The following is a 23,116-nucleotide window of genomic DNA, read 5'->3' on the forward strand; positions in this document are numbered from 1 at the left end:
ACCTCCCACCTCAGGAACATCTGTAACACACTTCCCACCTCAGGAACATCTGTAACACACCTCCCACCTCAGGAACATCTGTAACACACTTCCCACCTCAGGAACATCTGTAACACACCTCAGAAACATCTGTAACACACCTCAGGAACATCTGTAACACACCTCAGAAACATCTGTAACATACCTCCCACCTCAGGAACATCTGTAACACACCTCAGAAACATATGTAACACACCTCCCACCTCAGAAACATCTGTAACATACCTCCCACCTCAGGAACATCTGTAACACACCTCAGGAACATCTGTAACACACCTCCCACCTCAAAAACATCTGTAACACATCTTCCACATCAGGAACATCTGTAACACACCTCCCACCTCAGGAACATCTGTAACACACCTCAGGAACATCTGTAACACACCTCCCACCACAGAAACATCTGTAACACACCTCAGGAACATCTGTAACACACCTCCCACCTCAGGAACATCTGTAACACACCTCAGAAACATCTGTAACACACCTCAAGAACATCTGTCACACACCTCCCACCTCAAGAACATCTGTAACACACCTCCCACCTCAGGAACATCTGTAACACACCTCAGAAACATCTGTAACACACCTCAGGAACATCTGTAACACACCTCCCACCTCAAGAACATCTGTAACACACCTCAGGAACATCTGTAACACACCTCCTACCTCAGGAACATCTGTAACACACCTCAGGAACATCTGTAAAATATGTGTAAACTACTTTAAGTTCATCCTGAGTCTCGTCAGTGCGAGGTGGTTTGTGGAGCAGAATTAATCATTAGCAACAGATGCCATAAACATGTAGCTCATGAATCATTTATTAAGAGTCTGCACAACAAGGAAGCAGCTGCTTTAATATTATTCCAACGGAGAGTTTCTCCCTGCAGAGGTCAAAGGTCAGGTTCAGCTTTATTACCTGTTTGCACTGGACGCATGGTTTCTGAGAATATTTAATAAAAAATATTACCTGATGGTCATGCTGCCTTCAGGTTCACTTCTGAATGTCTGTAGATTAAAGTGGCGTTTAAAGTCGGTGATAGAAACACGTTGGCTGTCCTCCTCCTGAGTGATTTCTCCTCTCCTCTTGCAGGTCACCATGGGCTGCGTGGGCTCCAAGAAGGAGCAGGAGCCTCTGGGTAAACCTTCAGGGAGCGACGATCTGCAGAGCCGCTCGCAGACAGCTCACTATGTCAAAGACCCCACCACAGGAAGCAAAGCTGTGAGCCACACACACACACACACACACACACACACACACACACACACACACACACACACACACATATATATACATCGTGGTAAATTTAAACAACATACAAACACCATCATGATGCAACTTTGCAGATAGGCTCCTTTTCAGGCTTTTTACGCCTTTATTTTAAAAGGAAAGTAAGCAGGAAATCAGGGAGAAAGAGAGCGAGGGGGGGAGGAGAGAGAGAGGACCTTAATTGCTAATTATTACTTTTCATTATTATTATTATTGTTATTTGTCTTTGGCAATATATTTTACACGTTCATACCATTCAATTGAGAGAGAGAGAGAGAGAGACACAGAGAGACAGAGAGACAGACAGAGAGAGAGGGAGAGAGAGGGAGAGAGGGAGAGAGAGAGAGAGGGAGAGACAGAGAGAGAGAGAGGAGACGATTAAAGGAGCACAGAAAGAGGAAACTGCAGATAAAGAGTGTGAGCAGGAAACAGCTGTGGTCATGTGACTGCTGTGAGTTTGCATATTTGTCAGACCAACAGTGCTGCTCAGCTCTAAAGAGAAAAGCCCATCGTAAGAATAAAACAAATAAAAACATGAGACTATACCCTCGCTCAAGTAAAGTGAGAGTGAGATAAGAACATGATTTTATAACCGATCAATAAAACATGGTGAGCAAAAGCAAGGTAGAAATGAGTGTGTGTGTGTCACAGAGAGAGGGAGAGAGAGATAACTTCTTCTTCCTGTGTGCCCCTTGCTCTCTCATCATGAAGAAGAAAGCGTCCGCTTTCTCACTCTGTCCTCTCTCTCACGCCATGCTCTCTTTCACTCCATCCTCTCTCTCACTCCTTCCTCTCTCTCTCTCACTCCGTCCTCTCTCTCTCTCACTCCGTCCTCTCTCTCTCTCACTCCGTACTCTCTCTCACTCCGTCCTCTCTCTCACTCCGTCCTCTCTCTCACTCCGTCCTCCTCACTCCTTCCTCTCTCTCACTCCATCTCTCTCTCACTCCGTCCTCTCTCTCACTCCGTCCTCTCTCTCACTCCATCCTCTCTCTCACTCCATCCTCTCGCTCACTCCTTCCTCTCGCTCACTCCATCCTCTCTCTCTCTCCATCCTCTCTCTCACTCCTTCCTCTCTCTCACTCCGTCCTCTCTCTCACTCCGTCCTCTCTCTCACTCCCTCCTCTCTCTCACTCTGTCCTCTCTCTCACTCCCTCCTCTCTCTCACTCCATCTCTCTCTCACTCCATCCTCTCTCTCACTCCCTCCTCTCTCACTCCGTCCTCCTCACTCCGTCCTCTCTCTCACTCTGTCCTCTCTCTCACTCCGTCCTCTCTCTCACTCCGTCCTCTCTCTCACTATGTCCTCTCTCTCACTCCGTCCTCTCTCTCACTCCCTCCTCTCTCACACTCCATCCTCTCTCTTACTCCGTCCTCTCTCTCACTCCCTCCTCCCTCTCACTCCGTCCTCTCTCTCACTCCGTCCTCTCTCTCACTCCCTCCTCTCTCTCACTCCCTCCTCTCTCTCACTCCGTCCTCTCTCTCACTCCCTCCTCTCTCTCACACCCTCCTCTCTCTCACTCCGTCCTCTCTCTCACGCCGTCCTCTTTCTCACTCTGTCCTCTCTCTCACTCATCCTCTCTCACTCGTATATAAAACACAATACATGTAGAACGTGCATGTAGTCCCCATGAGAAGACAAAAAAAGAGGTCTGACCTCGTCTGTTAATCTCTAATGGTCACGTCTGTCTCTCTGCAGAGCAAGATGTCGTCCTCTGCAAACTCTTCAGAAGGTCAGTGACTCATGTTCATCGTGTTCTCTGTTTAGATTATCATATTATTGATCTCATGAAGGTTCTTTATGACATCATAGCCAACATATGAAACGTGTTGTTGAACCTTGTTCCGGTCAGAAGAGAAGGTTCATCTAAAACCCTTGTCACGTCTGATGACATCATCGTCACATGTGACATGGAGCAGAGAAGGTTTCCGTTCTATCGTATGTTCTCAGGTCACAAAAGGTTCAGAGAGTAAAATATGAAGAGCTCCATGTTTGAGCGAGACTCTGCTCTCCGTGCTTCTGTTTCTCTGCTTCAGGTGAGAGCATCGCCATGGCGCTTTTCGACTACGAGGCCATTCATGAAGGAGACCTGGGCTTCAAGAAGGGAGACAAACTCAAGATTTTAGAAGAGTGAGTTCACCTGTTTAACACTCACTGCACACCTGTTTAACACTCACTGCACACCTGTTCAAGACTCACTGCACACCTGTTTAAGACTCACTGCACACCTGTTTAAGACTCACTGCACACCTGTTTAACACCAACTGCACACCTGTTTAACACTCACTACACACCTGTTTAACACTCACTGCACACCTGTTTAACACTCACTGTACACCTGTTTAACAGATACTGCTCAGGTTACCTGATCTTAGAGTCATGTCAGAAAAGTAGAAGTATGACGGATCCAGATATTTTAGATGTTTTTCATCCGACGTGTGAAAGAGGAAGTTAGACGTTTTGTTCTGAGAAGAGAAGTTAAAACGTCTTGTTAATGTTTGTTTGTTCAGTTTGACTTCCTCTCTTCACAACCGATGTGTTGAACTTTCTACAGCAAACAAATAAACATTTCTGTGATTCAAAAGAATTACCCTGAAACTTCCAATAGAAGCCAATCCCAGTTTAATGCCCAGGCTCAAGGTTGATTGGTTGGTTGGTTGATTGACCTGAGCTTTAAATGAGAACTGTTTACATCCACTCTATATGTAGTTTGTGTTTTTAATGGTGAACGGGCCACACTGAGTCGTTTATATAGTCTTTGTTAGCAAGAATTATTTACAACTGTTGACCCCCCCCCCTTTCTCTCTCTGCCCCTCAGGTCAGGGGAGTGGTGGCGAGCAATGTTGATCAGTACGGGTAAAGAGGGTTACATTCCCAGTAACTACGTAGCTAAAGACACTCTGGAGGCCGAGGAGTAAGTCACTCACACTTATTACAGCTGTAAAGTTGTATGTTTTAACATGGGGCTCTATGGAGACTGACTCACTGCAGGAGACAGACTCTAGTGGACACTGGAGGAACTGCAGCTGTAAAGTTGGACATTTTAACATGGGGCTCTATGGGGACTGACTGACTGCAGGAGACAGACTCTAGTGGACACTGGAGGAACTGCAGCTGTAAAGTTGGACATTTTAACATGGGGCTTTATGGGGACTGAGTCACTGCAGGAGACAGACTCTAGTGGACACTGGAGGAACTGCAGCTGTAAAGTTGGACATTTTAACATGGGGCTCTATGGGGACTGACTCACTGCAGGAGACAGACTCTAGTGGACACTGGAGGAACTGCAGCTTGCTTCAGTGTGGGCTCCATTCATTATCCCTGCAGCTTGATGTCCTGTTTTAGGATTCTCTCCTGATGTTTGTGTTTCTGTTGTTTAGGTGGTTCTTTAAAGGTGTGAGCAGGAAAGATGCAGAACGGCAGCTGCTCGCTCCGGGGAACAAGGTGGGCTCCTACATGATCCGAGACAGCGAGACCACCAAGGGTGAGTAAACCAATCACAAAGAGGTTAAAGGTTCCTGTCTCTCCCTGCTGCACAGGTACTATCTGTCAGTGCAGGACAGTGACCTCTATGTTTCAGTTTTATTAAATCCTAACATGTTAACCCCTGTTTGTCTCTCTCTCTGCTGCACAGGTAGTTACTCTCTGTCAGTGCGGGACAGTGACGGTCATTCTGTAGACACTGTGAAACATTATAAGATCAGAACTCTGGATAACGGAGGATTCTACATCTCTCCACGAAACACCTTCAGCACCCTGCAGGAGCTGGTCACCCATTACAAGAGTGAGTCCAGATAATAACTGAGGGAAGTTAACTTAAGTTATTGTCTAAATGATGGCAGGCCGCTCCTTGTCACTATCTCATAAAGATATAAAATGAGGATAAAGCAAACAGAGAATCCTCGGTCTTAACTCCAAACCCTTTACATGTTTAGAAAGTGACGTCTCTTCAGTCTCTTTTCTCCCTCTAAACAACAGCTCTCTCTGCTGGCCAATCAGAAAACATCAACCTGCTGCATGAGACTGAATGTGAGGGTCATTGAAGGTCTATTTCTCACCCTTTAATTATCTCCAATCTCAGGATGAGGGGGCCGTTTTAGTCTTTGCAGACCAATGCTGAAATAATGTTCACTTAAATCACAGGCAGAAAATAGATATATTTCTGTTCATGTAAACATAAATCCACTGATGTTTGTGTTGTGCCTGTTTCAGAGCAGGGAGACGGTCTGTGTCAGACCCTGACCAGTCCCTGTTTGAGTCCCAAACCTGAGAAGCCGTGGGAGAAGGACGCGTGGGAGATCCCCCGATCCTCACTCAAACTGGACAGGAGACTCGGAGCCGGACAGTTCGGAGAAGTCTGGATGGGTGAGACGAGCAGGAAAGATTCAGATTAAAGTCATGAATGATGACGTGATTCATTTTCTGAATAAAAACTTGTTTTGTATGAAGCCACGTACAACAAACACACCAAGGTGGCAGTGAAGACGATGAAGCCGGGCAGCATGTCAGTGGAAGCCTTCATGGGTGAAGCTAACCTGATGAAGTCTCTGCAGCACGACAAGCTGGTGCGCCTGCACGCCGTGGTTTCCAAGGAGGAGCCTATCTACATCATCACCGAGTTCATGGAGAAAGGTTTGTCCAGCTGCAGCTCGCTCTTTCAAATCAGATGATGTTTGTAAAGAGGTTAATATGTCACTGATATATTCATCTTCACTCTTTTTGTTGTGTGTGTGTGTGTGTGTGTGTGTGTGTGTGTGTGTGTGTGTGTGTGTGTGTGTGTGTGCGCGTGTGTGTGCAGGGAGTTTATTAGACTTCCTAAAGAGTGATGAAGGAAACCGAGTGCAGCTGCCTAAGCTCATTGATTTCTCTGCTCAGGTGAGATTCCTTCATTCACATTAACCTCACTCGTCCTGATCAGACGGGATCCTCTCACGCTTTAACCTCCTCTAACATCTGTCGACCTGTGAACGTCTCCGTCTCACTGATCCAATCATCACCCCCTTTGTTCCTGACCGTCTGAGTGTCTGCAGCACGATGAGAACAGGAGCTCATCTCTTTGTGTTTACAGACAATGGTGAAAGCAGTGAAACTGTATCCTGAACACAGCTGATCCTTTAAAGGAGAGCCTGTTGTCTCACAGCCAGGTGACCTGATCCTGCTGTAGGCCTGATCCTGATCCTGCAGCAGACCTGATCCTGATCTGGCTGCAGACCTGATCCTGATTCTGCTGCAGACCTAATCCTGATCCTGCTGCAGACCTGATCCTGATCTGGCTGCAGACCTGATCTTGCTGCAGGATCAGGTCTGGCTGCAGACCTGACCCTTCATTGGTGATAAATATTGTAACGTGGACTTGGAGTATCCCCGTTCTGAGAAATACATAAATAAGAAGTCTACAGCCATGTTAGCAGCGCTCCTGAGACCCAGAGATGCTTTAAGCTAAAGGCTAATGTCATCATGCTAACACGCTCACATGCTAATGTTTTGTATCTGTGTTGGTGACCAACGTCATCTTTTAGTTTGAGTAATCAGTTTAGAAGTAGGGACCTTTGGGAGGATGCTATGGTCCTCTCAGGGGTCTGACCTTGACCCCCTGATAAACTTTTTATCACTCTCTCTCTCTCTCTCTCTCTCTCTCTCTCCCCTCGCTCTCTCCTCTCTCTCACTCTCTCTCTCTCTCTCTCTCTCTCTCTCTCTCTCTCTCTCTCTCTCTCTCTCTCTCTCTCCCCTCGCTCTCTCCTCTCGCTCCCTCTCTCTCTCTCCTCTCTCTCCCTCTCTCTCTCTCCTCTCTCTCCCTCTCTCTCTCTCTCTCTCTCTCTCCCTTTCTCTCTCTCCTCTCTCCCTCTCTCTCTCTCTCTCTCTCCCTTTCTCTCTCTCCTCTCTCCCTCTCTCTCTCTCTCTCTCTCTCTCTCTCTCTCCCTCTGCCCCCCCCCGACTGTGTCTGCTCAGACTGCAGAGGGGATGGCTTACATCGAGCAGAGGAACTACATCCACAGAGATCTGCGAGCCGCTAACATCCTCGTCAACAAGTCTCTGGTCTGCAAGATCGCTGACTTCGGTCTGGCTCGAATCATAGAAGACAACGAGTACACGGCCAGAGAGGGTATGACATGATAACAGCATGATAACGGCATGACAACAGCATGATAACAGCATGATAACGGCATGATAACAGCATGATAACAACATGAAAATAACATGATAACAACATGATAACAACATGATAACAGCATGATAACAACATGAAAACAACATGATAACAACATGATAACAACATGATAACAGCATGATAACAACATGAAAACAACATAATAACAACATGATAACAACATGATAACAGCATGATAACAACATGATAACAACATGATAACAACATGAAAACAACATGATAACAACATGATAACAGCATGATAACAACATGAAAACAACATGATAACAACATGATAACAGCATGATAACAGCATGATTACAGCATGATAACAGCATGATAACAACATGATAACAGCACAATAACAACATGATAACAACATGATAACAGCACGATAACAACATGATAACAGCACGATGATACAACATGATTACAGCATGATAACAGCATGATACCAGCATGATTACAGAATGATAACAGCATAACAGCATGATAACAGCATGATTACAGCATGATAACAGCAAAACAGCATGATAACAACATGATAACAGCACGATTACAACATTATAACAGCATTATAAAAGCACAATAACGGCACAATAACGGCACAATAACAACATGATAACAACAGGACAACAACATGATAACAGCATGATAACAGCACGATAACAACATGATAACAACATGATAACAGCATGATAACAGCATGATAACAGCACAATAACAACATGATAACAGCATAACAGCATGATAACAGCATGATTACAGCATGATAACAGCACGATAACAACATGATAACGGCACAATAACAACATGATAACAACATGATAACGACATGATAACAGCACAATAACAGCGCGATAACAACATGATAACAGCATAACAGCATGATAACAGCATGATTACAGCATGATAACAGCACGATAACAACATGATAACAGCACAATAACAACATGATAACAGCACAATAACAACATGATAACAACATGATAACGACATGATAACAGCACGATAACAGCACGATAACAACATGATAACAGCACGATGATACAACATGATTACAGCATGATAACAGCATAACAGCATGATAACAACATGATAACAACATGATACCAGCATGATAACAGCATGATAACAACATGATTACAGCATGATAACAGTATGATTACAGCATGATAACGACATGATAACGACATGATAACAGCATGATAACGACATGATAACAGCATGATAACAGCATGATTACATCATGATAACGACACGGTAACGAAGAGACAACAACATGAGAACACCATGAGAATGACATGATCTTTGTTTCCTCATAATAACCAGGAGCAAAGTTTCCTATCAAATGGACAGCTCCAGAGGCCATCAACTACGGCTCCTTCACCATCAAGTCTGACGTCTGGTCCTTCGGCATCCTGCTTACTGAGATCATCAGCTACGGACGCACACCTTACCCGGGTAGGTCCATGTTCATCAGAACGTCTTTGAAGAGAAGGACAAAGAGCTCCTCTCAGAGTACAGGTAGCATCGGGTAGGGACCTTCAGGTCTATGATAGGGCAGAGGGGGGTAAGAGGGGCAGAGGGGGGCAGGGACCATCAGGTCTATGATAGAGCAGAGGGGGGTAAGAGGGGCAGAGGAGGCAGGGACCTTCATGTGGGAGAGGGTCTCATGATCAGCGTCTCTGAGCTGAACCGTGTTTTCTTTTTTCAGGGATGACGAACCCAGAAGTGATTCGCTCTCTGGAGAAAGGGTATAGGATGCAGCGTCTCGACAGCTGTCCCACTGAACTCTATGAAATCATGTTGGAGTGTTGGAAGAATAAACCTGAGGACCGACCCACCTTCGATTACCTGCAGAGCGTTCTGGAGGATTTCTACACCGCCACAGAGAGCCAGTACCAGCAGCAGCCATGATGCTGAAAACACACGCCGTTATATTCCTCACAGAAGGTCCAGTTTCTCCTTTACGCTTTAAACACACAGTCCATGATGCTTTACACACACACACACACACACATACACACACACACACACACACACACAAATACACACACACACACACACACACACACACACACACACGCACACACACACACACACACAGTCACACACACACACACACACACACACACACACACACACACACACACACACACACACAAACACACACACACACACACACACACATACAGTTACACAGTTACACACACACACGGACGCACACACACACAGTTACACACACACACACACACACACACACACACACACACAGTCACACACACACACACACACACACACACACACACACACACACACACACACACACACACACACACACAGTGTCTTGGGTGATCCCAGGACAGCAGCCTTCATAAACCATCTGACAGATCTTAGTGTCACTAACAGAGAAGAATAATCCGAGTTCAGATAATGTCGCTCTCTTTTTGTGCAACTTATAATGAAGCCTGTTTGATTTCACACAGAAACGGGACTCAGGGGATTGTGGGTCACCTGAGAGCCTCGCAGAGCAGCTGGATTTCCTCGTCCTCTTTATCATCATTTTATATTCTAACTCCTGTATTTATATGAATCCACTTCCTCTCCTGCATCGTGCCTTCTGCTCTCAGCCTCTTATTGACGTCCCTTTGTATCAATGATGTTTGACCTGCTGTAGTGTGTGGTGTGTAGTGTGTACCTGATGATGCCTGTTCACACTTCCTGTCTGTATTTGGGAGATAAATGAAAACTGTCATGAGTTCACATTTTTCTTCTTCTGTGTGAAAATATAATTTATTACTGAAATAATTCGGCTGAGTCGTCAAAGTTTCTTCTTCTATGGTGATGATCTTTCTGAGAGTAAAAAGCTTTTATCACTGTTTATACAATGACTCGTTTTTTATTGACTGTGTTTCTCACATCGTTTTATGTATAATATAGATATAAAGTATATATTAAGACGGTCAAATGATTACGATTTTTATTCTCATGTTTGAAATTCCAGTATTTCGCTTTTCAAAATAAAACTTGTTTCGGCTTTTATTTTGAAATGTTGTTGGAAGGTGGAAAGTTAGGACAGGAAGTTAAGCACAGAAACAGGAAGTGGTTAGGGATCCCAAAGTGAGGTATGTCAAACAGCTCAAAGGAACGGTAACAAAGGTCAATGTGTGATGTCATAAGGTCAATGTGTGATGTCATAAGGTCAATGTGTGATGTCATAAGGTGGATATTACTTTGGACTCGTCAGCTGAGCTGTCTGAGAGTTTGTTAAAGTGAAATGAGACATTCAAAGATGCAGCAGTGTCCTTCTTTTACAGGGAGAGGAGGGAGACTACAGGGAGACACTGAGGACCACTATCTACGGAGAGCCTGAAGGGACAAACATGAGATTAATCAAGATTAAAAACATGAATGCATTCATTTCAATCATGGCTGCATGTTAAGATGACAAAGCAGAGGATTCTTCACACAGGTGTGCAGGAGAAGAATGAGTCTGTCAGAAACTGCAGACAAACTCCTAAATGTTCTTGCACAAAAACATTGGCATCCTTATCGATTAAAAACCAGAAACTCCCCGAAACTGGATCCCTAGATTTAAGCATCTTTTCTACAATCATTCAGGTGTTTGGTGGTTTTTACCACCACAGCATCTCTGCGGGGGTTTACGGGGCAGCTTAGGGCTGCGACTTCAGAGCTCTATAACACTGAAAAGTGCTCGGAAAAAGGGGAGGATTTTTAATTTATATGGGTTTTCTATGCCTTTATTTTTATAGGACAGTGGATTTCTGTAATAAAAACAGTATGAAGACAAAAAAGGGGGGGAAATAAAAGAAAGCTGGTAAATATATAAAAGCAGCAAAGGGCAGACTTTCGTTGCATTTGGCGGAAGTCTCCAGATAACACGGTCACTGTTTAAACCATAACACAGGTGATCTGCACACCGCTGTACTTCCGTAACGTCACTAATCAGTGTTGCCAACTTGGCGACTTTCTTTCGACTTTTTTTGTCAAAAGCTACTAGCGACTTTTTCTGGTGTTATTGGAGACTGTTTTGATGTCAGAAACTGACGTGAAAGCACGTACTGTCCTCGTGAGCACCCCCCCCCCTTCCAAAAGCCCTCACAGGCTGTCAGTCAGAGCAGAGAGGAGACCCTCACCACTCTGTGTCCAGACTGCAACGAAGCCGCTGCTGTTACCGCCCTGGCTTACAGAGCTACATGTAAATGCTTCTTAATTTTCACACAAAAATAAAACACTGCATTTGACTCGCACAGTCTTTTGATTAAATTTGATATTCTAACATTTAACAATACAGGGCACAATTTGTCTATGTAAAGTGGGTCTCAAGCAATAAAGTCATGAAACCAGAAAAAAAAAATTGTAGTTCATATTTGGCAAATTGTCAATTATGCAAATTAGGCGATGACGTCATTTGGCGACTTTTAGGACAGCCAATAGCGACTTTCCTTACTGAGGAGTTGGCATAATGACACGTATCCAAAATGGCGGCTGCGGACATGGTGAGTAAAACGCGAACTCTTTTTCTTCTAAGTCCACATCTGTCGCACTGACAGTTTAAATAAGCTCAGACAGAGAGATGAAAGCGATACAGAGCACAGGTCTGTGTCGGTGCACTCACATTACCTTAAAGTTAACCCGGGTCAGCGGTATCTTAAAGTTAACCCGGTTCAGATTTAGCTCGGTTAGCTGAAGCTGGTTTGGCTAAATAACGACTGTGAGCTAGCTGCCGTCCGTTAGCGTCACTGTAGACAGGAGACTTTATGTCCATACATTTATATTTATTAATCATATTTCTAAATGTTGTGTTTCATACGAAGCCGAACTGACAGTTTAAACAGTTAACTGTCCAATTATCAGACCGGAACCAGCGAGCTAACGTTAGCAGCTAGCATCTCTGAGAGAGCAGCACTTCCTGTGAGGTAATAACCAAGAAAAGGTGTTAAAATGACGTCATCATCGTTATTATTATCACTAATGATTTCTGATTCATACTGATTTTAATAGTAGCATGATGACATGTTTCTAACTTCTCCTATAATAACTCCCAGTGGCATCACTCTTAAGCTTTAATAGACTCAACAATCCTTCATATTTAATCATTAAACTCTGAGAGGTTCATCACTTTAAATCTCTCTGTTGTATGAACGTGTCACAGGATTCTACAATTCACTTATCAGACGCTTTTATCCAAAGCGACCTACATCAGAGAGTAAGTACAACACAAGCAAGGAGAGAGAAAAAAGGAAACAATGTCAGTAAAAGCAAACGATCAGCTTTGAGTCCGATTGGACACAGGTGCTGACAGGAAGTGACCAGAGGTGCTGACAGGAAGTGACCAGAGGTGCTGACAGGAAGTGACCAGAGGTGCTGACAGAAGTGACCAGAGGCAAAGCACAACATTGACGGCAGTTCTTGAGAGCTCTAATCAGTATAGAAACCATCTTATAAGTCGTCGTTATCAAACAAAAACCGTCATCATCATCAATAATATGGAGACCATCATCATTAAGTTAGTAAGTATTCATGAAAGAGCTGGGTCTTTAGCTTTTTCTTAAAGGTGCAGAGGGACTCTGCAGATCAAATGGAGTTCGGATGTTCACTCCACCACCGGGGGGCGACAGAGGAGAAGAGTCTAGTCAGAGACTTAGGACCCTGTTGTGAAGGTTGGATCAGACACGTTTCATTGGCAGAGCGTAGTGGGCGGGAGGGAGTGTAGACCTGGATGAGAGAGTTAAAGTAAGGAGGAGACGTTTTTGTGTCTGTGTTGTAAGCGAGCAGCAGAGTTTTAAATTTGATGCGAGCAGTAACTGGGAGCCAGTGTAAGGAGATGAACAGCGGAGTGACATGTGCTCTTTTAGGAAGGTTGAAGACCAGTCGTGCTGCTGCATTTTGTATCATCTGCAGAGGTTTGATAGTGCATGTAGGAAGACCTGCCAGTAGAGTAGAAGATCTCCTTTGTCCACACAGACTTAAACACTTTTAAGTTTATCTCAGACCATCCATCATTCAGCAGTGATCAGGGATGGATATCTCAGGACCTTTTCATGTCCCTATCAATTTAATGTAGTCTTTGTAACATAACAATAAGTAAGGTCTTTTACCTGCTTTTTGTAAAGTGTCTCAAGATAACACTTGTCATGAGTTGACCCTAATAAAGATTGATTGATTTTGGCCCTGGTGTGTAAATAGTGTGTTAGAGAGAGAGCTGCTGTCCTGCTTCGATCACTCACTGTGCAGACTAATGTCACGGTCCTGATTTCATATTAAAAACCAAATAAAGCAGATTTCCAGGACAAGCGCCCCTTCCAGGATCAGCGCCCCTTCTAGGATCTGTGTTCATGCAGCAGGGTGACCCGTAGGCTGCAGCTGCAATGCATCCTGGGATATATACATGGAGGACTGTGACATGAAGGACTGTGAGGATGTCATGTCTGGCTCTGTGCCATGAAGCTGCTCAGGTGGAATCACCCAGAGGCCGCTCCCTCAAAGTCAACAGGCGGCGGCGTGTGTGGAGGAGGAGCTTCCTCTGCTAGCACCATGAAAACGATGATGTTTAAATACCTGATACTTTATTCTTTATATTATTTAATAAAATGTTGGATTATGACCCTAAGTCGATGTCTTTAATGTCAGTCGCCCTTTTTAGACTGCTTATGTCACTAAAGCGCTGTTATAAACGCATCTTTGTACCTTCATATTGATTCTGTGACGGCGTAATATTGGCGTCCCAGTCTGTGAGGTCACATTGTGTGTCAGCGTGTGTCAGCACAGCTGGAGCTCCACACACACGGTCTGAACTGAGCATCGTCTTCCTCCACTCTGATGTTAGCGTGGCCCGTTTACCGTCCCAGGGCTATCTGCTCCGTCTCGACCTCCCTTTCACAGTGCAGTCATAGTGGCAACCGCAACAGGGGTCTACATACCTGACCCCTGCTGGCGGCAGCTGTGCACTACAACCCCTCACCTCAATACATTATATGCGTCAGTTTAACAGAAAGTAGAATTTGTATTTTCTACCTCATAGCCCGTTTCAAATGAACTGAATGATACACGCCCCGAGCTGTTGGTGTGGGACCAACGGTCTGGGCTTAGTCTCTAACTGTCCCATCCCGAGGTCACCCTGGCGTCCTGACGTGATGTGTTTGTGTGCTTCAGGAGACGTGGTGGGCGCTGCTGCTGCTGTCCTTGTTGCCTGGCGTCCGGCTTTTCTACGTTCCCGGAGTCGCTCCCCGGGATTTCCATGAGGGCGACACAGTAGATATTAAGGTAAGAGGTCAGTCTGTTGGTCCAGTCAGAGTCTGTCTCTCCTTCTGAATCATATCTGTGACAATCAAACACAACTTCTGAAATCATAAGAGTGAGAGAGAATCTAAGTGTAAACTTAACTTTCCTTATCAGTTTCCTCTTCTTCCTCTTCGCTGAGCCTCAGTCACTACGAACAAATGATGGACCAGCTTTCAGAATATGTTAACAACTCTTATAACTAAATTTACTAACTAAATACTTAAAACTACATTCAGTAAATAAATAAATAGGCCTTTATATTTATATTTATAAATATGGCCTAGTAGAGGTGGGCGGTGTGGAAAAAATATCACAAGATTTTTTTCAGACTAATTTGCAAGTTTCAGTTCAACCAAACAAAGACTTTGTGTTTCAGGCCGTGAAGCTGACCAGCTCCCGCACGCAGCTCCCTTATGAATACTACTCGCTGCCTTTCTGTAAGCCAGACTCTGTCTTCTACAAAGGAGAGAACCTGGGTGAGTGGCGTGCTGCTGACGTGTCATTCTCTCCTTACATCTCTTCTATGTTCCCTTAAATCTTCATGAAGGGTTTTATTTGTCTTTGTAGGAGAAGTGTTACGTGGCGATCGAATCGTGAACACTCGCTACAACGTGGAGATGAACAAGGACAAGAAGTGTGAGCTGGTGTGTGACAAGAAGAAGCTGAGCGTGGAGGAGAGCCGGCTGATGGCTGAGCGGATCCAGGAGGAGTATTACATCCATCTGTGAGCATCCATTCGGGGGGAGGGGGGGGGGGGGTAACCTAACATGCAGCAGCAGGTTCATTAGAGCACGGAGATGGTAGAGGTGGCATGCAGACAGTCTATGGTCGTGCAGCGATCACAGGGAATAAAGGTCACCACTGGCTCCAGATGAATTCTCCTGATTATATTCTGCTGCGTTCTCTCATCAGCTCACTCTGACTTTCTGCAGAATAAATACGAGGAGGCTAGAGGAGAAACTCTGGGGGAAGAGAGAAACATTCAGCTGTTTGTGTGATCACATGACGCTCAGCGTGATAAACTTCAGGAGGTTTAGTGAGAGAGTGAACGCCCTAATACTGACCTGTTGCCATGACAACAACCAAGTGTAACTTAATGGAAGGTGTTTTCTGTTAGGACTGAGGAGTAAAGAAAAGTCTCTGTGATTAAGTGTTTTTTGTCCCTGTGTCGCAGAATCGCAGACAACCTTCCCGTAGCCACCAGGTTGGAGTTTTATCCAAACAGAGAGGCAGGCGGGGAGGAGGAGCAGAAGAAGGACGTGGTGAAAGATATCCAGTTTGAACACGGATACAGACTTGGCTTCTTCGACAACAACAAGGTGCGTGTTAGAACCGTCGGAGTAGATTCTGTTTTGACGCCCGGTCTGATTAATGGAGGTGTCCGTACAGCGATGTGATATCAAACAGCTCTCTTTTCTCTCTCTCTCTCTCTCTCTCTCTCACTCTCTCTCTCTCAGTTTTACCTGCACAACCACCTGTCCTTCATCATCTACTTTCACAGAGAGAAACTAGAGGAGGGCGAGGTCCACAACTACCGGGTGGTGCGCTTTGAGGTCATTCCTCAGAGTGTCAAAGTAGACGGTAGGTTGGCAAAGAAAAACAAATACGTTTGATAAAAGCCAATTGGCAATGTTTTTAAACTGCAGATCGGGAAAGATAAATGTGTCTCGTGTGAAAAAATGTGTTCATATGCACAATGAATGATGTGTGAGTCAAACACGGGCCGAATACTGGCTAACGGTCCTTTTGCTTTGTTAGCATTGTTTCTTCAAATACAATACTGCATTAAGGGTAAAAAATGGACCATAACATGATATTAAATGTTTAACCTTTGAAGCGGTAGCACACAGTGGGTATGATTAGCTTTGTTAAAGACTTCACGATCACGGACTGTCATACCAGGTCCATCATTGCTGAAAATGATGTCTGGAAAAGAGTGGGAACCCTGATCATGTGTTTTTCTTCTCAGATCTGAAGGCTGTGGAAAATGAAAAGACTTGCACGTTGCCTGAGGCCAGTGGCTCCGCCCCTCAGGAGATCGACCCGGCGAAAGAGAACGAGGTCCTCTTCACGTACTCGGTGCACTGGGAGGTCAGTGACCCCCGTCATCAGTCAGCTGACTGACCTGTCCAAACATCGTGCAGGAAATATTCTGAGATTCCAGAATAGAAATTGTTGATATGGTGTAGCTAGGACTTGTGTTTTTGTTGCCGTGGTAACCAGTCAGGTGTTGTGTCGACCCGAGGGAGGAGTCCCTGATCTCTCTTCTGTTGGTCGCAGGAGAGCGAGGTGAAGTGGGCGTCTCGGTGGGACACCTACCTGACCATGAGCGACGTCCAGATCCACTGGTTCTCCATCGTCAACTCTGTGGTCGTCGTCTTCTTCCTGTCTGGTATGGTGTCATCTCCTGAGGACGATGTGGTTACACGACACGATTCGGGGAATATTGTTATATTTTGAAAAAGAGCGCTGTGACATCAACAGCGCCATTCTAAACAAAAGGGCAGGTGAAGACGTGTTTGATGTTGTTGGTTTGTGTCTCTCAGGGATCCTCAGTATGATCATCATCAGGACTCTGAGGAAGGACATCGCTAACTACAACAGAGAGGACGACATCGTAAGGGAAACCGTTTGTTCCCTCGTTTCAGTGTGACAAACACACAGTTCATCACTTCTCTCTTCAACAGGAGGACACCATGGAGGAGTCAGGCTGGAAGAACGTCCACGGGGACGTGTTCAGGCCGCCGCAGTATCCCATGATCCTCAGCTCTCTGCTGGGCTCGGGGATCCAGCTGTTCTGCATGATCCTCATCGTCATCTGTGAGTGTTTTATCAGCCTCGTATCTGTCCAGAGGAATGTCGTCCTTGTGACACGGTAACCGACGAATAGAAAGGAGGTCAGTCTGTGATGAACAGTGAAGTGAAGACGCGCTTCCTCTGAACGTGTACCAACATGCACACACATTTATTCAGTTCCTTTTGACGATTCAGTCAGGATTTTAGATGAATGAATTCAGACAGCCTCAGTGATGTCATCAGATCTTCAGTGTCATTAAAGGTGTGGAGAGAGCCCCCTCCCACCCCCTCTCTAGAGTCGTTGCTCACACAGGTTGCCATGTGGTGGACACTGAAGCGTCAGTGTTTATCCAGCTCTGCATGGGTCTGTAAACCTTTCTGCGTTCTAACCTCTCTCCATTTTCTTGGAGGCTTTTTAGGTCGGGTACAATCACTTCTATCTGAACCACTTCTCTTGCCCGCTTCCATCACGGCAACACCTGTTGCTTTGACCTGATAACTGCTCTCATATCTGGCAAACCGAGGGGCGTCCAAAACGGCCGTGTGGGGGGTGCATCTTTGTTCCTGAATTGATGAAACTAATTAAAAATGACTTGAAGAATAATCCGTTTGAGAAGCTAGGCTAACCATTTCCACCTGGTTCCAGTCTTTATGCTAAGCTAAACATCGACATGCTTGATTTTAGCTTACAAACAAAAAATCGTGAATTCGATTTCCTCAATGAGAATAAAATAAATCTGAGTCCTTCTTTGTGTTGAATGATTCCTTTTCATGTATACGTTATTGATTTAATATGACATAGAACATCGATGTTATTGGAGGAAATCTAACAACACGTTTGTTTGTGCGTAACAGTTGTTGCCATGTTGGGCATGTTGTCGCCGTCCAGCAGAGGAGCCCTGATGACCACAGCCTGCTTCCTCTTCATGTTCATGGGGTAACACTTTGATTCTCTAGATGTAACACAACAGTCCAATAAACCTTAAAGAGGACATATTATCCCCCTCCTCCACCTTTTCAAACAGTCCCCTGTGGTCTAAATGAAACATCTGTGCTGTGCTTTGGTCAAAATACAACATGAATCAAGCACTCGAGGAGGTTTGTGACCCTGTATAAACCAGCTCTCTCCAAACACTCTGTTTTGGTGTGTGTGTCTCTTTAAATGCAATGACCCCCGCTGAGTTTTCCCGCTAGACATCACTCCTCTGTAGCGAGAATAAAAATAGCCGACTTGCACTAAAGTTTTGTTCTAGTCTGGGAGTGGAGTCCATGGGTGGAGATACCAGGGGAGGGGAGGGGATTTTTCTTTTTACCAGAATCCCACTGTGACATCACAAGGAGAGCACATTAGAAACAGAGCATTTTTCTCTGTGTTGTAAGACTTATGCAGACCACAAACAAAGGACTGGATGCGTTTATTTCACATGTTGTGGGTCAGTAGACACTCAGGTTACCCAAATATATGTTCACAAACACTGAAGAAGTTTTCCCCTTTAATGTTTCTTGATATACACATAAATGTTATTTATATGAACCCTCCTGATGTGTCCTTACGTCTCCTAATGTGCCTCCGAATGTGTCTCCTGATGTGTCCTGCAGGGTGTTTGGTGGATATTTTGCAGGCAGACTGTATCGAACACTGAAAGGTCACCGGTGGAGGAAAGGAGCTTTCTGTGTAAGTAACCTAAATGAGTCTTTCTATAAACAATGTGAAAGTTGCACCTCTCTGTTTTTGAGCGTGTTCCTGTGTCTCCCTGCAGACAGCCACTCTGTATCCTGCCGTGGTCTTTGGGATCTGCTTCATCCTCAACTGTTTCATCTGGGGAGAACACTCGTCTGGAGCAGTGAGTATCCACCTGCTCATTTCAAATAGAAACAAAGAACCTGTCCACAGTCTTCTCCCCCTTGTCCCACAGGTCCCCTTCACCACCATGCTGGCCCTGCTCTGTATGTGGTTCGGGATCTCCATGCCCCTGGTCTACCTGGGGTATTACTTTGGTTTCCGTAAGCAGCCCTATGATAACCCGGTCCGCACCAACCAGATCCCCCGACAGGTTCCCGAGCAGCGTTGGTACATGAACAAGTTTGTAGGGTGAGTTTTAACCACGGTCAACATGCTGCTCTTCAAAGGTTTTAACCTTCAGAGGTCTGACCAGCAAACGTTTCTTGTCCTGCAGGATCCTGATGGCCGGGATTCTGCCGTTTGGAGCCATGTTCATCGAGCTCTTCTTCATCTTCAGTGTGAGTACAAGACTGCGTTCTGAACGTGTGTGTGTGCTGTGTTTTCGCATCAAGCACCATTACTTTGTGCATGAAACGCTGTACACCTGTCTGATTATTGTGTGTGTGTGTGTGTGTGTGTGTGTGTGTGTGTGTGTGTGTGTGTGTGTGTGTGTTGCCCCCTGCAGGCCATCTGGGAGAATCAGTTCTATTACCTGTTTGGCTTCCTGTTCCTGGTGTTCATCATCTTGGTGGTGTCCTGCTCTCAGATCAGCATCGTGATGGTTTACTTCCAGCTCTGTGCAGAGGTGAGTGTACACCAGGTGTGTGTGTACAGAGATTGTGTGTCTTTGTGATGACTCAGCAGAGTGAATGAGCTGCTCGTGTGTTCTCAGTGCTGCATGTCTGTCGTGTTAAACACATTAAAGGTGATGAGTGGGTGTGTACCCATCAGTGTTCATATCTCTCTCTCCCCCCCCCCCCCCCCCCCCCTCTCTCAGGACTATCGGTGGTGGTGGAGGACGTTCCTGGTCTCAGGAGGCTCGGCGTTCTACGTCCTCATTTATGCAGTTTTCTACTTTGTCAACAAGGTAAACGTTTATTTTTGTAACCTTCAGGTTCTCCAGCAAAAAAAAATATTTTTAAAATTCTCCTCGTTCTCTCTTCTTTTTTTCTTCCTCCTCCGCTGTAGAGTCTGACTCCTCCTCTTTCTGTTCCTCCTCCACTGTAGAGTCTGACTCCTCCTCTTTCTGTTCCTCCTCCGCTGTAGAGTCTGACTCTTTCTTCTTTCTCCTCAGCTGTAGAGTCTGACTCTTTTTCTTTCTCCTCAGCTCGACATCGTGGAGTTCATACCCTCGCTGCTCTACTTCGGTTACACCGCCCTCATGGTTCTGTCCTTCTGGCTGCTGACGGGAACGATTGGCTTCTACGCCGCCTACATGTTCATCAGGAAGATATACGCCGCCGTAAAGATCGACTGAGTGGGCGCCGTGGTTGCTCCTCTCCTGGTTTCTTTACTTTTGTCACCTTCAGTTTTTTAATGTACATATTTTTTATTCTTCGTGTCCTACGAGCACTGACTTGTGTGTGGAGGGAACGGGGAGTCACAGCGCCCCCTGCTGGCCTCATCGAGGAGCTAAAGCAGCTGTTTGTCTCCCCATCCTCCCCCCTGGCTTCTGTCTCCCCCCTCCTCCCTCCATGACAGAGACCCAGAGGACCGCCCCCCCCTTCCTCTGACGGGACTGTTTCTCCTGCACAGCGGGCCAAAGCTTGTTCTCATGTTTTTCTGCACATTTCTCTTTAATTTATCAGGTTGTTTTTCTGTCCTCCTCGTCTCCTCCTCTGTCCTTTCTTACGTCTCTCTGGTGTCGGGACAGAGATCAGGCCGAGTCTTACTGTGGTGTTCATGTTGTTGTGTTGAACTGATGGGAATTATTATGGGATGTTCTGCATTGTATCAAAGACACAGATCTATTAAATGTACTATGATTGTTTACTCCTGTTTCCTGGTGAGGAAGACACTGACCCATGAAGAAGAAAGACTGGAACACTGATGTGCTTAAGTGGGCGTGGCCTTAGCAGCGCTGCAGCCTGGACCTCTGCAGACAGACGGGTTGTTAAGGTGTGAAGACCGGCCTGTGACAGACGATCACCTGCGTGTGTTTCTACCTGTGCAGGTGGATCTCATGTTGTTCTCTTACATATTTATCATTGTATGTTTACTTTGATCTGCAGCTGACCTGATGAAGTGTTTGTAGCTAATAAATCTAAAGAGTTGGAGCTGAAATCAAAACAAACTAAACATTGATCAAACGATGACGTCATCGTTATTTCAGATGCATCAGATTTCTTACCTCTAATCAGAAGAGAGGACGTCATCTGAACCACCCGCTGCTTAGCTTAGCTAGCCTCTTGCTAAGCTGCTCAAAGGTTACATGTGGTTGGTGATTGGTTTAAAATGATGGGAGAGGTTTCTGAACGTGGGATGAGGATAATGTTTTATTATTTTAACATAATTAAGGGTGTCAAAAAGAAGTCAACGATAGTTTAAGCTTCTCTGATTAACAATGTGGTTCTCTGCTGCTGTGACAGATTTACATCCAGCTCTGGAACGCCATCGAAACCCAGAAACTTGTTCCTCAGTTAAAGAGCCAAACGGGTACATTTGTGTTCTCCTTTGCACTGAGCCGAGGTGTGACTGCAGGGCTATAGAGAAAGGGGGGCAGTCACTGGATCAGCCCCGATTCTGCAGGGGCCAAACTTCCTGTTCCTCTTCCTGTCTGTCATCAGTCCAAAACCTGAGCCAGGTGCTCGAGGAGTCCTTCAAGTTCCCTCCGCCACTGTCTCGAGACACACGAGTGAACTCACATCACTGATTTAGACGTTCAGATCTGCTTCTGCTGCTGAGAGGATTTTTACAGTCTAAGACGCCCTGGTCATACGTGTGTGAGAGAGATTACGTTGTAAATAAAGACGACAGCTTTGTATTTGTTGCGTTTCGCTGTTTGTGGCGCTCTGTAATGAATCCTCGTTTTAGCCAAAAGCATGACGCTCATGATGACTTTCAAAGGAACTGATTTCTGTTACTTATCTCTTTTTGTTTCTTTTACAGAACGTCCGATTACAAAATGTACAAAATAATAAAGTGCTGAGTTCAATTTGAAAACCAGCCTCCACTTTGTTTCTTTGCAGGACACATTCAACTTCAGACCGTAAGAACAAACTTAATTTATTTAAATTCTCTGGAGGAACTTTACTGATAACAGAACCCGATGATGATGATGTAGAACACTGAACGCAAAGCACCGTTGTTCAGCCTCACAAAGCAGATATTAGCCGTAGACCACACTGAGCTAGCAAAGGAATTTAACTCTGAAATGACAGTAACTGCAGTTCCTCCAGTGTCCACTAGAGTCTCTCCTGCAGTGAGTCAGTCCCCATAGAGTGTCTAACTTTACAGTGAGTCTGGTTCTGGTCCAGGTTTCTGTCTGTTCTACATGAGTCTGGTTCTGGTCCAGGTTTCTGCCTGTTCATCATGAGTCTGGTTCTGGTCCAGGTTTCTGCCTGTTCAACATTCCCATAATCCTCAGCTTCTGCTTTAACAGCAAGCTAGCTCCTGTTAGCATGCTAAGCTAAGATGTTTAACATACCGTATTAATAACAGGTTATTATTCGCATGTTAGCATTAGCACAGACTGTTAGCATGGCTGTAGAGTTTGTTTTATCAAAAATAATTTAGTATGTTTATTTTTAAAATGTAACAAATGAAGTTTTTTCACTTCTCTCGGTGCAGCAGCTCAAATCAGATGTTTGTCTTTGTTTCCTCTAGATCGTGTCCT

The 23,116-nt window shown here is 45.2% G+C and overlaps 2 protein-coding genes across 3 annotated transcripts in view; both read left to right on the plus strand.

Moving 5' to 3' along the window:
- Positions 1–10,338, plus strand: part of hck (HCK proto-oncogene, Src family tyrosine kinase) — a 13,262-nt gene extending 2,924 nt beyond the window's left edge. Inside the window, exons 2-14 of the mRNA XM_065961576.1 lie at positions 1,133–1,261; positions 3,005–3,038; positions 3,343–3,436; positions 4,125–4,220; positions 4,687–4,790; positions 4,941–5,090; positions 5,519–5,671; positions 5,756–5,938; positions 6,105–6,181; positions 7,256–7,409; positions 8,787–8,918; positions 9,172–9,410; positions 9,944–10,338. Coding sequence (XP_065817648.1) covers positions 1,139–1,261; positions 3,005–3,038; positions 3,343–3,436; positions 4,125–4,220; positions 4,687–4,790; positions 4,941–5,090; positions 5,519–5,671; positions 5,756–5,938; positions 6,105–6,181; positions 7,256–7,409; positions 8,787–8,918; positions 9,172–9,374 — 1,503 coding nt within the window. The 5' untranslated portion in view covers positions 1,133–1,138 and the 3' untranslated portion in view covers positions 9,375–9,410; positions 9,944–10,338. The remainder of the gene's footprint in view (positions 1–1,132; positions 1,262–3,004; positions 3,039–3,342; positions 3,437–4,124; positions 4,221–4,686; positions 4,791–4,940; positions 5,091–5,518; positions 5,672–5,755; positions 5,939–6,104; positions 6,182–7,255; positions 7,410–8,786; positions 8,919–9,171; positions 9,411–9,943) is intronic.
- A 1,593-nt stretch (positions 10,339–11,931) lies between these two features.
- Positions 11,932–22,443, plus strand: tm9sf4 (transmembrane 9 superfamily protein member 4). Of its 2 annotated transcripts, none has more exons than XM_020657646.3 (18): positions 11,932–11,977; positions 14,634–14,744; positions 15,139–15,238; positions 15,330–15,486; positions 15,937–16,081; positions 16,220–16,343; positions 16,732–16,853; positions 17,043–17,154; positions 17,309–17,379; positions 17,450–17,582; positions 18,414–18,495; positions 19,158–19,233; positions 19,319–19,402; positions 19,475–19,650; positions 19,736–19,799; positions 19,967–20,086; positions 20,279–20,368; positions 20,609–22,443. In XM_020657646.3, the coding sequence occupies exons 1-18, from the start codon at positions 11,960–11,962 to the stop codon at positions 20,756–20,758; spliced, it is 1,935 nt and encodes a 644-aa protein (XP_020513302.1). In that variant the 5' UTR covers positions 11,932–11,959; the 3' UTR covers positions 20,759–22,443. The 2 variants fall into 2 exon arrangements, with proteins under 2 accessions (XP_020513302.1, XP_065817646.1); XM_065961574.1 differs by lacking the exon at positions 11,932–11,977 and adding an exon at positions 12,953–12,991.
- The last annotated feature ends 673 nt before the right edge of the window (positions 22,444–23,116 follow it).

This window comes from Labrus bergylta, chromosome 12 (assembly GCF_963930695.1).
Source record: "Labrus bergylta chromosome 12, fLabBer1.1, whole genome shotgun sequence".
NCBI classification, from domain to species: domain Eukaryota; kingdom Metazoa; phylum Chordata; class Actinopteri; order Labriformes; family Labridae; genus Labrus; species Labrus bergylta.